Genomic DNA, 17868 nt, shown 5'->3' with positions numbered 1-17868 from the left:
CATCAAGGAAGTGGTTTCTTCAGCCAAGGGAGCCAATCACAGTATAGTCAACACCATCCTCATTACACACCTTGAAGAAGGTGTTTTATTAAGGCTACTAGTGACCACTGTGCTAATTTCACATCTGGGCTCTCCACCCTCCAGACCTGCACAGGCATGGGTACTACAGAGCAATGGGACACAGAGCACACTAGCCAGTTTCTCCCTACAGACCTGACGCTTGGCTGCATGGTGACAGTGGAGGTGAGAGCTCACCCAGGGGGAAACCTATGCCAGCGCTCATGCTTACCATCATGCCTGGTGCCAGGGTTGGCCGCTTCCGGTAGTAGTCACCGTGGGAGAGCTTCAGGTTGAGCAGTAGGGCACAGTGTGCCGCACTGTACAAGCTGTCTGCATTCATCAACATCTGGAAGCTCAAGCTGCTCCCTCCATCGAAGCCGGGAGAATGCATCATGCCTAGAGGAAGGAATGGAGACACCTGTGGGGCTGCCACAGGGTGTGGGGACCTGTATCTGTTAGCCAGATAGATTCCAGCTGTGCAGAACACTGCTATACGGTACTGATTACCAGCCAGGATGCTTGCAGGACCAGATGCCTACTACAGTATATGAGGACAGGCATGTATTCTCGAGTCCATCTGATACAACTGGACCTTGAGCTGTTAAATAGTAGCCCTCTATTACTTTCTTATGTCTCAAACTTTCCAGCTGCTTTCCATGACAACATAGTATCACCCAACCACACCCCCTCTCCTTCAGCTCTCAATCTGCTTTCTATTTCTTCCCACCCTCCCCTACATCTGCCTCGAGGTCTGTGTCATCTTTGCCCAGAACAGTCTCCCAGACCTCTGATGGGTTCCTCTTTTGAATGTTTCAGGTCTGAAGTCAGTGTCTCAGAGACCTTTCCTTTCAATTCCATAGTTTCCTTCATAGCCACGGGAACTGCTTTCCCTCCTATACTTACTGCCTTAATGCCATATGTTCTACCCAGCATTTTATTAATAGATAGGTTATGTAACATAGGTGTGTGTGTGCGTGTGCGTGTGTGCACATGTGTGTGCGTGCGTGCGTGCGTGTGTGCGTGCGTGCGTGTGTGTGTGTGTGTGTGTGTGTGTGTGTGTGTGTTATGCTAGGGACTGAAGCCAGGCTCTCACACATGCCAGATTGATGCTTTACCTGTTAATCAATATCTACAGCCCTTGGAAACAGGTCTCACTGTTACTCATGCTGGTTTCATATTTGATCCTCCTGTCTCAGCCTCCCAGGAGCCGAGATTATAGACAAAGGTCACTGTGGAAAACTGCACGTTTGTTTACAGTCTGCTCTCAGCACTCGGATGCAAGATCTGAGAGAAGCTGTGGCTTTTAGTTTTGTTCACTAGAAGTCTTCCACCTACAATAGTGCCTGTCACAGGGCAGATTCTTCTAAGCATTCGATGCATGAATGAGAATTCTCATGGCTACTACAAAACCAACTGTAGTCATTCATCTAAGGTACCTAAGGCAGTAATTAACACAAAAACATTGAAGTTTGGAGCCAGGTGGGGTGCCATATGCATGTATCTTACCATACAGGTAACTGGGTTTCATAATGAATCTGAGGCAAACTTGGGCTACATAAAGGTCTTGTTTAAAGAATAAAAAGTAAAAGTAAACATGTTTCTCAAAAAGCTAAACACAAACTGGGCATGGTGATACACATCTTGGCATTCAGGAGGCTGAGGCAGGAGGATCTCTGTGAGTTCATTTAAGGCCAGCATGGTTTAAAAAGCAAGTTCCAGGCCAGCCAGAGCTGTATAGGGAGACATTATCTCAAACAAACAACCAATCCCAAAGCAAATATAAGCAAACGAAAAAGCTAAACACAAAATTATTGTAGTAATTGGCCAATCTACTCTGCATTATATGCTCTGAAGAACTGTAAGCAGGATTTGATCTTGTATTTGACCATCAGTGCTAACTGCAGGATTATTTGCAATAGCTAGAAGGTGAAAACAACCACATGTCTAGCAAGGGACAAATTCAACTGAATAATATTCAAATGGAATATTATTCTGCACGTAACCCCAATGAACCTTGAGAACATTATGCTAAGTACAATAAGCCAGATGAAAATGACAAGATACATGATCTGCTCATATTCACTCCCTAGACTTGATTTTAGTCAAGTTTATCAAAACAGTAGAAACCTAAGACAACATATCTATTGTGGATTTGAACTCAAATTGAGCTTGTCGGTGTTCTGTCATAGAAAGGGAGGTACTCACCGGGTCTCACCCCTCCCTGAGGATTTATATAATGACTGATGACAGGGAAGGGAGTAATCATCTTCAGTGGTCTAGCTATTGGTAAGGTGCCAATAATCCTGTAAACAAAACCTCACCCATTCCCTCCTGCACAACCTTCAGGAAATTCACTGGGTCACTACCACCCCCACCCCCACTCCATCCCCACCCTCACTGACAAGAAAGAAATAAGGGAGGAAAGAAAGAGGAAAAAGAAAGTAGGAGGAGATTAGCGGTGAAGGAGATCAGAGGGTAAAGAAGGGTGAATGTAATAAAAATACATTATGTACATGTATTAAAATGTCATGTCGTAATGAAGTCTATTGCTACATATAATTAATATATGATAAAGCATTACAAAGTCAGATATCTGGCTTGTGATGCATGTTGCCTTTACTGACCAAATCATCTCCCTGTCCCATTGCATAATTATTATTGCCAACAGAAGACTGTATATATAACTTTACCATTTTTCCATAGACTCAATCATTACCACAACCAGCAACAGTGCTGGGCTCTGACACACAGCTGTTTTGAACCACCAATTTCTGATGGGCTATCTCCTTGGCACCAAGGACAGCTGGTCAGAGAGCAGTCCAGGCTGTGGAGCTTGTCTCTGAATCATAAACCTCCACCCACAATCCTCTAGTCCTTTACTCTCTTCAACAAAGGAAACCCTAGGGTTCACTAACATGCCTGAAGCCAGTGATTCTCAGCCTGTGGGTTGCAACTTTGTTGGGGTCATGTATCAGATATTTACATTACAATTTATAACAGTAGCAAAATTATAGTTATGAAGTAGCAGTGAAATGATTGTATGGCTGGGGGTCACCCCGGCATGAGGAACTGTATTAAAGGGAAACAGCATCAGCAAGGTTGAGAACCATTGCTTTAAGCACTTCAAACTACAAGCAGGAAGATTATGGCCTATAAAGGTACACCGCTCTAAATGTTCTGTTGCCTGTACAGCAGAAGACAGTCTACAGACCTGAGCAGAAAGTGGAGGCAAAGTTCTGAAGGGCGGTGTCCACCTCTTCCACACTGGACAGGGCTAGGAGGCGGGGAAGGAGGCCCTCGAGGGACTGCACAAACAGCCGTGCGCTGTGCTGGTCGGCCTCCTGGTTCTTCAGCAGTTTGAGAGACAGAGCAGCCGTGCGCAGGGATCGATGGCCCATGTAGTCCCGGGGGGTCTGCTCTTCATCAGCCAGTGAACAGTTGTCCGACCCAATGTCTGACACATCAGACCTACCCGAGTCTTTTTCTGCTGCCATGGAGTACTGATCACACGAATCAAATTCTGTCCTCGACAGGTCTTGGTCATCTACGCTGAAGTTGCTCTCACTGTACCTGGATCCGTAGGACCTTGTCCTGCAGTCTACTGACAGGAAGTTAGTGATGTCAGGGTAAGGGACTGTGTGGCTTCTCTGAACTACATCGGGCTGGTCTATGGCCTCTTGTTCTGACACTTTGCACATGGTCTCCTTGCCTTCCTGAATAGCTGGTGACTTGAACCCATTCCTGTGGTCCTCTGGTGTTGTCTGACCCAATTCTCCCTCCAAGGTAGTCTGGCCTGTGTCTGTGGTGACACTGATGCTGATGTCTGGGCTTCTCTCGTTACCTGACTCCCATGGCGTGTGCTCTGAAGACAGCACTCGCCGCTGCCAGCGGAAGTCAGCCTCATTAATCTCCATGGAATCCCGGCTTGACTCGGCCCCATCCCTCAGCTCTTCAAGGCGCAGAAGCAGCAGTTGGACTTGACTCTCATTCAAGCCCTTCCCCTGGCTGAGTTCATCCAGGGCCCCAAGCAAGGTGCAGACACAAGACACGGCAGCGTAACAGGCTTCGATGCCACCTTTGATGCATGCTTCTGTCATGCCATCCATGATGCTAGACAGGGTTCAAGATAGAAAATAGCACACAGACATAAAAGATCAAGAAATCCCTAAATACACAAGAGTTAGTCTGGCCAACTGCACAGTATCAAAAGAAATAGTCTAACTTGCATAATACCAGGGGGTCTAGACAATAAATGACACAAACATGCTCAGGCAGGGAAAAAAACTCCAGGTAGGGTTCCTTACCTAAAGCCATAGCCCTCTTGGTTGACTAGCTTTTCTGGGTACAAGTGAAAATTCTAGAAGGAAATGTGTCATTTTATTCAAGAACTGACACTGAAAATTTTTGTATTATGTTCAGACCTTCAAATAGGACAATTTTTGTAGAATCCTGAAGATGTTTCCATGGTAACATTTTCTCTAGGTATATGCCAGTATAATTATTACAAACCATAGAACGTTGAGTTTTCTATGGAGGTTACTATAATAGAATGCTGCAGTTCTTACTATAAATCAAAAATTCTTCCCTTAAATAATTCCAGTGAATAATTTGTTTCATGTGTAGATTCAGTTTTAAGCCAATATTGAAATCTGGCAAGTTATAAGTAATACAAATTGATATGTTTGTGGGTAAATAATTAAATATGCACATTTCATGCATGTAGACTCATCAAATTTTCATGAATTTGGGGTTAAGAGGAAAAATGTTCAGAGAAGTTGAACACCTCAAGGTAGAAAATACCACCCAGGCCTGAAAACTCAAGAAATTTCTCTAAATATATACAAGAGTTATTGGCTTGACCAACTGTGCAGTATTCAAAAGACATAGTCAAACTTACATAATATCCAATGGATCTAGACAATGAATGACACAAACATGTTCAAGGTGGGAAAAATTCCAAGTAAAGTTCCCCACTTAAAACCACACATCCTCAATCAATATTGTATGCTGGCCAATCAGCATGGACCCCAAAAGGAAAATGGACGTACAGTTTGAGAAGATCCAAGTGAGACTTTCTTTTGGAAATAGATCTTTTCCTCGGTTCCAACTCAGTAGAGCTGGGTCCAGCCAAGTCATAGAGCCGCTGGGGGCTCCCGAGTATCTTTAGAAAAACAGAGAAGAACAGACAAGTGAGTATCACAAGCCCCCAAATACACCAAGTCTTAAAGTTCTGAGATCAAATGAACAGCACGTGTTTCTTTAGTGAAGAGCCCAAAGCAGGAGGGATGATTCTGGGTTGAGGATCTTTTCTTGGAAATGCTTAGAATCAGGAGCATCTCTGATTTGGGATTTTCTTTTTCAGATTTTGACCTGTTTGTACATATGCAGCAAGGCATTTTCAGGGTGACTGATGCCTGTAGTTGTCGTGTCATATTTGAATGAGATATAATCTTAGTCTTGGGCATTGAAATTCTTGGTCCCAAATAGTGGCACTGTTTGGGTAGGTTTAAAAGGCATGGTCTGAGCCGGGCGTTGGTGGCACACTCCTTTAATCCCATCACTTGGGAGGCAGAGGCAGGCGGATCTCTGTGAGTTTGAGGCCAGCCTGGTCTACAGAGCAAGTTCTAGGACAGCCTCCAAAGCTACAGAGAAACCCTGTCTCGAAAAAACAAAACAAAAAACAAAACAAAACAAAAGGTGTGGTCTTGGTGGAGGAAGTATGTCACTAGGGGTGGGTGTTGAGGTTGCAGAAAATGATGTCCATCTCCAGTTTCCCATCCCTTCCTGCCTACAGTTGGAGATGTGACCTCCCAGCTGTTCCTGACACTTGTGACTTCTGTCTGCTGCCACAATTCCTTGCCATGATGGACTCACCCTCTGAAACTAAGTCCAAATCACTTTTTTCTTCTGTAAGTTGTCCTGGTCATGGTGTTTTATCACAGCAATAGAAAAGTTACTCATATAGAACCACAGTTTAACAGCAAATTCATTTCACAGACACCTTCGTCTGAAGGTAATGTTACATGATATTATTAAAACTGTGATGCATGAGGGTCTTAAAGCATGGCATTTTCTACTTGTGGTATTATGGTGATACTGAAGAAACATCTGCACTTCAGACTAATGATGTTAAATGAATGTTTTGATAAGATTAACTGAAGCTACAAAATAATAAGCTACAAAATGAAATGTGGTGCCCTGTTACAACTGTCGTCTCCATGCTGTACAATGGCTCTCTAGAACTTGGTCACACTAAGTCACTTAGCCAGCACCTCTCCAACTTCCATCACCACATTCCCGGTGATCACCATTCTAATTTCTGCTTCTATGTGTTCAGGAGTTTTAGAATCCACACAAAAATGGGATCAAGTGGTACTTTCTGCACCTAGTTTATTTCTTAGTGTAATTCATCCATGTTGTTGCCAAGGACAAAATTTCCTTCTTTCTTAGGATAAATCATTATTCCATCAATATGATTTTGACTAGATTTAATTTATATCTACTGTGGTCCTAGTCACTGCATGCTGTGACAATATATTGGAGATGATATTATACGGAATGACTGTAAGTCAAGCAGCAACAGTAGGCAGGGGGCTACCAATTTCCTAGCTGACATGTTCTTTCAGTGATTTTCTTACAGTTCTTTAGTTCTTTAGCTCTGAGAGAACTGCAGAGATCGGCATGTTTTGAGATGCCTTACTCTTCTTTGGGAGTTGTGCTTTTTGTTTTGTTTTGTTTTGTTTTTCAAATTAAATGAGGACAACACAGCTACAAGTAATAAAATATTCTCTTTTGCAGGGATGGGACCAATAAGGTGAGGCAACATGGATACTTCTACAGAAAGTTATTTGAGGATTATGGAGTTGGTACATCGATTCATGAACCTTTCCTTGGGTATCTGGCAGACCCATGTGATTAACTCTGAGGAGGGCAGGTTTTGTTTTCAGGGTGCCCCTCTTGGTACACCTCTGACAATTTCACACAGGCTGAGGTCCAGAAACAAAAGAAGTGGTTTCACCATACTTAAGCAATCTGTGGCCCTTTCCCTATTCTGTCCTTCTAACCAGGAGATATTTCCAAAAACAATTATTCAAAAGTTGTTTGAAAGTCTTTTGCTGTTGTTAAAACCCAGATGTCACCAACTTCCCTACAGGGACAACCTGGCTGGAATTCATCTGCTTGGTTTCCCAGGGCAACACTGGTAACACGCATGACTTGGAGGTGTTTAATCTAGTGGTGCCTTGGGAAGCACCTTAGGTTAAATGTGAGAGGGGAAATACACAAAGGTATACAAAATATATGGGAGGGTATAAGGGCTTCCTTACAGCCTGCTGCTAAGCTATTGGTGTGCTGGGGCAGAACACATGGAGAAGAGGGCAAAGGATTTCTTTTAGCAAGAAACCAACAAAGCTCTTCTGTGTATGTCCCAAGCATCAGGTCATTCTGTTTCTGACCTGGGCTAGTTCACCTCTCCTTAAGCAGTGCTCCGTTGCTCCTGGGAGGTCACCATATTGATGCTGGATTTAGTATAGACTCCCAATTCCCAATGGCACACAACAACATAGAATTCCTGGATTCAAGCCACCCTCCTGGCTCAGCCTCCTGGGTAGCTGGAACTACACAAACATACCACAGCATCTGGCAAGTCATTCTGAAATCTGATTTTGCCAAGGTGATCAAACGTGGATATCTGCACAGAGACGAACCCACATGAATGGGATGACATTTCAGGTGCACATCTATTGGAGTTTTAACTAACACCAAGCTAATTAACAAAGAGTTTGGAACCACTGGATTTTTCTAACTTTTTTTTTTTTACCATAGCTCCCAAAATATATGACCACCAACTTTAGCACTGTTTGTTACTGAATTCCATGTGGTAGCAATGACACCCCAGCAGAGATGACGAATGTTCAGACAGTAGGAGACTGCATAGAGACATGGGCAAACCCAAGGCATCCTCTGGGTACCTCCCTACCTCTTTCATGATTTTGATGGCTTCCACGCGGTGCTGGGGCGGGGGATACAGGAGCACACGGTGATAGAGGGACTGGAGCACCGGCTTCATGGAATCCACTGACCCCACTAAGCGGACGAGCTCAGCTGCAAGGTAATAGATGGTGCGGGCCACAGGTCCACTGAGGGTGGGTGCAGTGCAGGAGCAACCTGAGCCTCGGCCATGGTCAGACACACCAGGAGAGGCAGAGTCCGACTCCACGTTGGTGCTGCTGCTGCTGCTGCTGCTGTGAGCAGAGGTGATGGTTTTGTCGTGAATGGGGTTCCCCAGGATCACAATGAGAGCAGGGCAGAGACTTTTCCTGGGAAGCCGCAGGAGGAAAAGACAAGCCTTACTGGATGCTGAGTGATCAAATATGAATGCAGTCAGGAAGGTAAGTAGTTGCCATGGAAATATCCAGGAAGAGCAGGGGTCCCTACTCTTCCTTCTTTTGCCTATGTTACACCCTGTATACCCAGTCTTCCCCATTTCTCATGCTAATGTTAGCTAAATAAAGTGTCAAGAGAAGCATTCAAGGACCATTCCTGTCGGGGAGGGGGGTGGATGTGCATGTGTGTTGAACAAATAGGGCTCAGAATGCTGAAAGGCTTCCTCACCAAGTTTCATTTTACTATGAATTAACAGAGTCATTGCTCATTTAAGGTGTCAGTTTCAAATTCCATACTGCTACCCATCTCTCAGCTTGCTCCATCAATAAAAATGGGATCTACGGCTTTATTGATTGGCTGCCGACGGGGCTTATCACTCCCTGGAATCTCTGGGCATGAGTAGACAATTAGCACTCTTGTGGCGCTACCGACCAGTTCATGGTTAGATTTTCTTGTGCCATGTACATTCCTGATATGTTTATATGCTTTTAGAACAAACTAGGAACCCAGATTCACTTGGTCTGGTCTCCTGTGATCCCATTGATGTAAATGGCCTAAGGGGGCTGCCAGAAGCATGTTTGTTATACTAGCCACTAGTTTCTCTCTGGAATTTGGGCTGATGTACACAAATAAAGCAATTCTCCTATCCGGAGGACACGTACACACAGATGAAACAATGGCTAGGTCATGGGTGCTGTGGAATGAGACCGAGATACAGCTACTGGAGTCCTCGGATGGCATGCGGGCATCAGGGGTCTATGCTCACCAGATGAGGTCAGTGAAGCCCCTGTGCAGGTACATGCAGGAGGAGGAGCTGCTGAGCATGGAGAGAATGCATTCCAGGTACAGAAGCTGCAGCTGCTGGCTGTCGCTGTGAGGCACAAAAGGCAAAATGAGAGAGGAGGCTCCGGGGCAGAACCTGAACAAACTTTAGGCATCACGCAAAGGGGTGTGTGGTGACTGTCAGAGGTAGAGCTCTGTCTCCCGGACTGAAGTCCTACTCCCCAGCAGCTGAGCAGTGGTCTTCTCTGGGGCAAAGTTAAAGTGACCGCATCAGCCCGGGCCTTATTCCAGTGTAACAGGTGTCCCCAGAGAGAAAACCTGTGGACACGGAGGCTCGCACACAGGGAAGGCTGTAAGAAGAGGCAGGGGGAGACGGCTCTCCTCAAGGCAAGCGGGAAGGTGGAGGCGTGGACGAGGCTCTGACACTGCTCAGGATGAACTGTCCTGACCTTGACATGCCAGCCTCCAGAACAGTTAGGAGATAACACTGCCACCCCCAACCTCCCCCCCACCCCCGCAAGGCACCTAGCCTTTGGTACCCTGTTATGGTGGCCCTAAGTGATAGAGTTAGGCTGAGTTGAGGAAACAAGTAAACTTTACTTAGGAGAAAGGTTTCTGAGTATTGGTAAGCAACTGAGTGTGAAACAGAATGACCATGTCTTTTGTCCTTCACACACAGCTTGTCGCAACCACATCTTACACCAGTATAATACATTTTCTACAGTTAGTGTGCAAATGGTGATATGTTAGCCAAACCCTGAATACGCCAGAAACGATAATTATCACTGCTGACTTAACTTGCTAAGAAACATTTATACATTTATACCATCTTTTCTTTTCCTATCTCTCTTGAACCCCCCCTTTCCTTTCTTCTTTGTACTGGGGCTTAAATCCAGGGCTTCACACATGCTAGGCAAGCAACTTAATATTGACATAACACCCCCAGCTCACCATATTATCTCATTAACTAACACTTCACTGATTCCCAGTCCTCGCGTCTTCTTTATTTATTAAGGAAACATGCTTTAAAATGTTTAATTAATATACATGACTATTTTGTTTACATGTATGTCTGGGCAAAACATATGTACTTGGTGCCCCAGTAGGCTAGAACACGGTATTGAATCCTCTGGAACTGGAGTTACAGATAGTTGTTAGTCACCAGGTGGGTGGTGAGAATTAAACTCTAGTTTTATGGATGAGCAGCCAGAGCTCTTAACTGTGGAGGCATCTCTCCAGCCCCCAAATATATATGTATGTATGTATGTATTTTTACAGACAGCTCTACAGGAAACACAGTCTTATGTCCCCAGCTTGTGTTTCCTCTCAGTGTCACCAAAGGGTGCTAAAGTCCCAGTATGTGGTGAGACTCATAGGAATGGAGAAAACTTTCAAAGACACATTTACGTGAAGTACAAATCTTTTAGAGAGAAATGATCCAAGAATCTCTTATGGAGGGGGGCTATGCTAATAATAATATTCAGTTACTCCCGTTTTTCTCTCAATTTAAAATAAATGCCAAATAAAATAAAATAAAATAAAATAAAATAAATGTTCTCAACAGTTAAGTGGTTCCCTACAGCAGGAGGCGGAAGGGGAGGGGCTTAGAAGTGGGGAAGAGGGAAAAGGAAACTGTCCATCTGTCCTAGAGGCCAGCAGTTCATACTCCTGCCAAACTGACAAAGACCCCGATGCAAGACAAGGCAGAGTGAGGTGGAGGTTGGGGGTGGCTCTACAGTAATACCCCAAACCAACTTCAGACTCTAAAACCGGCTGGCGAACTATGGCTCAGAGGCCAAACCCCGTGAATTTAAAAGCATCTTTGTATTTTAAGGGGCTATGAAGCCAACCTCTTAAAAAGCCCATCCGAAGACACATTATATGGCCTGTTACAGAAAAAGTCCCCCAATCCACAGTCTAAGAGATCTTTGTCCCCACACTCCAGGATTAATGTCAACACACTGGAAGAGTGCTCACACTTGCATTTACACTCTGAAGACGGGAGGGAGGGGGATAAAGGATGAGTTGCCACAGAAGTTACTAACCTTTTGGCAAAAGGATGGTGATGGTTACAATGTAGAAGAATGAGAAGAACAAGAAGCATTAACCCTTTGCAGGCCAAGTAAAGACTTCCCATTTCTAGCCTCCCCGTCCTACACGTTTCCTCGGCCTTTCACTGCTCTGACAATGGCACACTCTTCACCGCGGGGTGAGATGCGGAAGCACACAGATCAAGCGCTGATGTCAAGGGCTGCAAAGGAATCCCTCCGTGTAAGTTTCTAGGATGCTGCCTAGGGGGAGCGCCCCATCAGAAAGGTCCAGGAGGAATGTGATAGGACATGCTGCCTTTGTACAAGCCGAAATTCAAGCGGGTATCTGGGGCATTGCGGAGCTGTGAAGGAGAGTGTGGGCAAATGCACAGAGGGGTAGCACACTGTGCACACCGCGGACTGCGGGGCTTTCAGGTGAGGATCGTGTGTGCAGGGGTGGAGCTAGAAGCCAGGCACAGCGGTGCATGTCTGCAATCCCACTGCCTGGGGAATTGAGGCAGGAGGATCAGGCGCTCAGGGTCATTTGTAGCTGTATGTAAGGAACAGGGACAGTCAGGGGGTCTGGATCGGTCCTATGCTAGTTTCCCAGCTATCAGTCTGGGATCGAAACTATGCACTTAGCAGGGCTGGGCGCTACTCCTCTTGGTCTTTTGTGACCATTTCACAATCGGCAGATTTTCTGCTGGGTGACTCATTGCCTGCTCATTGCTAAGATCTATTCAGGTACACATCCAAGCAGAGCAATTCTCCACAGTGGATAGCCTGGCCATACAGCTGAGCAGCCACCCAGGTTAATTAGTAGCACTTTCAGCATCTCAAGCTGGAGTTCTCACAGTGTTGGGTTTTAAATGTTTTTTTTTTGTTTGTTTTTTTAATCTTCAAATGTTTGCTCCCCTTTGGTCCAGATTTGAATTTAATTAGAAAAATAAGAGAAGGAAGCAAGCAATTATATAAGAGCTGGGGTAGAATTATAACAATTGATATGGCCACTTGGGGCTGACCTTATTGATTCCATGCCTTCTTTGGTATAGTTTCCTGTCTGACACACTTTGGAGAGGGGACTGGGACAGAGTGACAGATGACAGAGAATGACTCACATGCCACGCTAAGCCCAGTTATTCTCTGTAAAAACTCTTGAGCTGAAGAGAGACCATGTTGTTCAACTTGTCTAATATAGAAGTCTATTAATAGCACATCTCCAAGGCCTGTGGGTGAGATGTACTGAGCATCTCAATGTATTTCAGAATTCTCTGCAGAGACTGAGTGTATTGCAAATACATGTCTCTATGGGACTAAGCCCTGGGGGGCACCTGGGATCTGGTGTTGAAAATGATTGTAAGGGGAAACACTACCCATTGGAATCTCAAAGGGGCAAAGGCTACTTAAAAGACAGACAGAGTATCTGGTTTAGCTAATAGAAAAGAAGCAACTGAGGATGCAGAATCAGGAGAGAGCACACAAACACGAACATGTGAGAAGAGACGAACACTAGACTGCCAACAGAGAAGTGCGGGGTGCCTCCACTAAGCATGCAGCACCCCAGCTTCTTTAGCAAACCCATCCCTCCACCTGAGGGTACTGATATTATTGGCAGAGATCACAAGCAACCAAATTCCAGAGGCAGGATTACGATCAGGGGCAATGTATCAAAAACCCCAAGACTGCACATCCTCTCAAAAGCATGCAACAGAGTGCTAGCCTGCCTAAAGCTGTCTACGACTCAAGAGAAAAATGTGTTAGAGGCCATAGGAATTGCTTTCCCATTTAAAGACTCTCCTGATGAACACTTGTGCCTTTTGGTTTTGAGAGAGAGGGAGGGAGGGAGGAAGGAGGAAGAGAAGGAGGAAGAGGAGGAGGAGGAGGAGGAGGAGAGAGAGAGAGACAGAGCATTTGCTATGTAGGTTTGTGCTTTGCACTTTCCTAAAAAGCTAGGAACAAATTTGTCATTAAAAATTTCAATGTTCCCAACTGTATCATAAAGTAGGATCAGTGCCAGCAAGTCTCAGAGCACACAAGCCAGTTTAGAACCAGGACATATCAAATATCCACTGCATGCCAGTCACAGTGCAGTTTAAAGGACTCCACACATAATACTACTTCCTTAAAGACATCAAAACTAAATGCCTGTAATACTTACACACCGGGAAAAACCCTGCATGTCCTGAATAAGTCAAACCATCACCTTCTAGGTCTTTGTGACTCATGTTGGAGCCACCAGCATACAAAAAATCATAAAATTAGGGCCAGGTATTTATAGAACCTAACTGAAGAATTTTTTTCTATCAATGAGGAATATACAGTTTAATTCTACCATTTATATACTTTCAGGCTCATTTTGACCTATCCCGATGGTTGTATTTTAATTATAAATCACCATGAGTACAAACAAGAGACTTCTGTGCAATTTAAAAGCTCAAGGTTTTTTTTCCTTATGAAGCTGTTCAAAAGTTTAACTTATTTCTTTTCAGTAATGACCCCAATCTTTCTATTTTTTTTTCAAAGTTTCAGTGTCCTTTGCTGTACTTGCTATCAGAGTCAAGGCCTAGGAAGGGTGGGTGAGGAAGACACATCTTTGAGAGTGGCAACTCCCTCATTGCTACCAGCCAGATGAACCTTTCTAATGAACATCAACATTGCCATTGAGTGTTAGGAGCAGACGAGACGTCTGCATGATTGCGGCCAAGCAATCTGGAAGCGCCTGAGCAAACACACTCAAACTGTGGCTAAGGGAAGCAGAGAGGGTGTATCCCTGAAGGTGGCCAGATCCCTTCCCCTGTGAGAGGTGCCCACTTCTTCTCTAGTGACAGCCCACCCAACTGTTTCTTTCATAGGGCTATATAGAAGTTAAGACACCCGATGGTAGAATTGACCATATATCCTGACAAGACTCAATCCTTGGACATAAGTCTCATTTTGCTGTAAAATCACTTAACTCAAACTAAAATTGTATTATAGTCTTTCTTAATCCATTTTTACTGGGTACTCTTTTGTACTCATTGTAACAAATTAGCAATGCTAATTCTTTAGCCTGAGGTGTTGCTGGTCATCTCAGAGGGTGAGCATCAGTTGACTTCTAAGGAAGCTTCTTCATTTGTTCCTATAGTAACACTGAAATATTTTACATGACATATAATATTACGTTACCCAATATATACTGAAAGTAATATGTAATATATTAACTGTTGTCTAGAAAGTATGAACTTAGCATGCTTGTACTCTTTATCAAAAGTCAAATGTTAAGGACCAGAATAGGGAATGTCAGAAGAAAAAAGCCTATGTAATCCAGCCTTGTCATTAACAGAGGACAAAAGCCCAGCCAGGTCCCATGAGTCACACAGCAGAGCCATGCCCAAGTCTGTACCCACTCTCACAGATACCGGGTCTGACTGTCACATTCTCTACTCAGCTCTGGGCTCAAGGGACTTGCTCTTCTCTCTAAGTATTGTTCCCCATTTTCACTTCAGATCTCTGAATGTATTTCTCAGGAATGACAGGGGGAAGGAACTCCTGAACAGATGAGTACTCTATAGCTTCAATGATGTTGTAGATAGAAGTTGTTTCAAAATTAACTGTTGTTGGATAGCAGCCAGGGTGGAAGGGGACTTACTTTATGGAGGCTTGGAGCTTCTCACACAGGACAGCAAGGACAGAGACAACGTCATCACAAAGGGCCTCTACTGTTGAGCCTTCAAAACAGATGAGGCACAAGCATTAGACACTGGTGTACCAGAAGCTCCCTCAATGTCCTTCCCATCCCGTGCTTTAGATGGGCTTGAAGATTTTTAGATATGAGGCCTCTTTTAGGCCACCAGAACAATCATATAAAAGAGAAGACTAGGATAGAGTCACTCCTTTTAATGTAAAACACTCAAAAGACAACCCAAGGAGAAAATAAATGATTGTTTCTCATTATAAGTAAGTTTTGTCTACAGTTAATGCAGAGCTGTATGGTGAATTAATAAAGATAACAACATAATTCTAGAACAATAACATTACATGCCACTCAGGTTTCTATAACTCTCTGCTCAATTCTCATTTTAGCAATTAAACCTGGATCCATGGAGAATGAAGAACAGAAAGAAAAAAGACAGAAGGGAGGGGAGGGAGAAACAAAAAAAAAACCCACATGGGAGAGATGAAGTGCTAATTTCCCTCACACAGTTGGCACGGGAGACTGTAGGAACAGAAGGAAGACAGCAGCTGGTTAGATAATGCTCACAAGGCGAAGCCAAGCAGAGCTTGGACCATCTCAGTTTCATGCACCAAATAGGTATTCTTACACCCCGTCCTTTTAAAAATGTCTAGAAAAAACTAAATGCAATACCTTGACTCCCGAATTCCTGTGGAGCATCTGGGTTTTCAATTATCTAGTGAGCGAGACACAGAGACAATTAGATACATTCAGGCAAGAAAAGTCCCGATTTTCGGACAATGCAAAGTTCTAGGAAACCAAATGGCATCCTGAGTACTCTGGGTTCAGATGCCAAACAAGCACACTGGAAGCATCCCACTGCTCATGACCCTGATGAGAAAGAGTGGAGTATGTCAGTTTCCACTATTCAAGCATTCAAACACTTCCTGGAACTTGTGCCATGGTGTACTTTCATTGTGGGGGCTACAACTTGGCAGTGTCTACCGGAAGAGGTGAGTTAATCTTTGTACAGACAACAATTCATCGCAAGGTGACAGGATACACTATTCTTGGCCCTAACAGATCTAGACATAGCCATAAGAATCATCCTTGATGGACTTGGGGACACAGGTTCAAAGAGGAGCACAGCTCAGAGCACTGCCTTCCTGTTTGACGGGGAAGCATATTAACTCGTGACTGTTAAGCAGCCTGTCTTGGCGGTCACTGGGTAGAGTGACCTATTAGAACTATTAGAGCAGAGACACCAACTAGGAAAAACAGGATATGAAAGGCTTACACATAAGATGGCTCACGTTTTCATGGCAGGCATAATTCCGTGACTGCAGAGCTGAGAATGGGAAGGAGGTGACTAGGGTCCCCTACCTCTCGATGGCAGAAATTATTATGATGAGAACACATTTTCATGCTAGTTAGCTACCTGCCATGTTAATCATCCCACAGTGCTGCATCTTTAAGACACTCTACAGGCGCACATGTCTACTGCTCTGTATTCAAAATCTGTCAAATCAGCTGCTTCCACAGCTAGGCTATAAGGCAAGTTCTATCACAGGTACAGTTGATCCTTGCCCAAAACATTATTATGACTGCCCTCTATTTACAATTCCAAAAAATAAGATTAATGAACATAATTTGGAGTACTTTGAACTATTACATTTAAATGTTTTATTTAAAAATCTTAGGTGTTATTAGTAGTAAAATCTTCAATTGTGTCATCAGTTAGCAAGGATGAAATATGACATTATTTTATAATTTTTAGCATCTTAAAGTCCTTCTTTTCTCCAAATGTGTTTTCCATTGACAGATTATTTTGAGCCAACATTCCTATATCCAGAATATCCAAAATCACAGGATAAATGAGATCATTTTCAACAAAGGGTTAGCTAAAGAAAACTGGTATCTTAGATAATCAGAAACTCTGGCTTTGGGTAAAGCAAGTGAAAGGGAAAAAATAATCATTATTTGTTTTTCCAAATTATTACTGCTTGCCTGTACTGGCTGCCAGAGCACATGTGGATGGAGAATGTAGCCTGGGAGTCAGAGCCCAGGCCTTAACTTTTCTTCCTTCAAGGATAGCTCATTAACTTTACAGCTCAATTATATCTGTCCATGCTTTATTATCTCATCTGTAAAATAAGGAATGCAGAAAGTTGACTTGACTATCTGTAGGGTTCCTTTCAAGTCCACGGTTTCCTCAAAAATTAGAAAACAACCGAAGTTAAAAAAGTGGGGGGAGGGAGATATTTGAAATTAAACAGCCAAAAAAAAAATATCCATCTCTGTCTGCAATATTTCCAACTGAGATTTCCTATCCCTCAAAATAATGAGCTCCATCTCAGTGAGCACTTTGTCAGGTTTTATGGGACTTTTAATGAGTTGTTATTACAGAGGCTGATTTTAAAGTCAGGGCAAAGCACCATTTTTGAAGACATATCTCTCATTGACACCCCTAGAAGAAAACACTCACAAAAAGGTACGATTCGATCTTCTGGAGGCTCATGGATGAGCTGTGCAAGTACAGAGCAGAAAGCTCTAGTGGATTTTGAGGGCACAAGATGCTTATCTTTACATTGTTGGCCCCAGCAGGTGGGGGATATCTTGCTGTCACTTCAGTTACTACAGGAAAATGGCATCTAGACTCAGACTATGTGGTGAGCTACTTGTTTTCCTCCATTTTACAAGTTAACTACCATAATATGTTTCACATTTTTAAAAAATTGGTTCATGTGTGTGGGTGTTTTGCCTGCATATATATCTGTGTGTGTGCCTGGTGGCTCAGGAGGCCAGAAAAAGCCATTGGATCCCTGGAACTGGAGTTACAGTTGTGAGCTGTCATGTGGGTGCTCGGAATTGAACCCAGGTCCTTTAGAAGAGCAGCCAGTGTTCCTAACTGCAGAGCCATCGCTCTAGTCACCTATATAATATTTTTAAGAAAAATTA

The 17868-nt window shown here is 43.8% G+C and overlaps 1 protein-coding gene across 2 annotated transcripts in view; it reads right to left on the bottom strand.

Annotated features, from left to right (window-relative positions):
• The window catches only part of Arfgef3 (ARFGEF family member 3), a 139837-nt gene that overhangs the window by 49848 nt on the left and 72121 nt on the right, over positions 1-17868 (bottom strand). For both annotated transcript variants that reach the window (XM_013110177.3, XM_005065842.4), the window contains exons 7-13: positions 15604-15646; positions 14887-14965; positions 9212-9316; positions 8039-8378; positions 5109-5221; positions 3272-4170; positions 290-456 (exon numbers count right to left, since the gene is read on the bottom strand). In XM_013110177.3, coding sequence (XP_012965631.1) covers positions 290-456; positions 3272-4170; positions 5109-5221; positions 8039-8378; positions 9212-9316; positions 14887-14965; positions 15604-15646 — 1746 coding nt within the window. The remainder of the gene's footprint in view (positions 1-289; positions 457-3271; positions 4171-5108; positions 5222-8038; positions 8379-9211; positions 9317-14886; positions 14966-15603; positions 15647-17868) is intronic.

This window comes from Mesocricetus auratus, unplaced genomic scaffold, assembly GCF_017639785.1.
Source record: "Mesocricetus auratus isolate SY011 unplaced genomic scaffold, BCM_Maur_2.0 Super-Scaffold_100018, whole genome shotgun sequence".
In the NCBI taxonomy this organism is placed as follows: Eukaryota; Metazoa; Chordata; class Mammalia; order Rodentia; family Cricetidae; genus Mesocricetus; species Mesocricetus auratus.
Note: the sequence above shows the minus strand (reverse complement) of the source record. Positions and strands in the feature narration are given on the sequence as shown.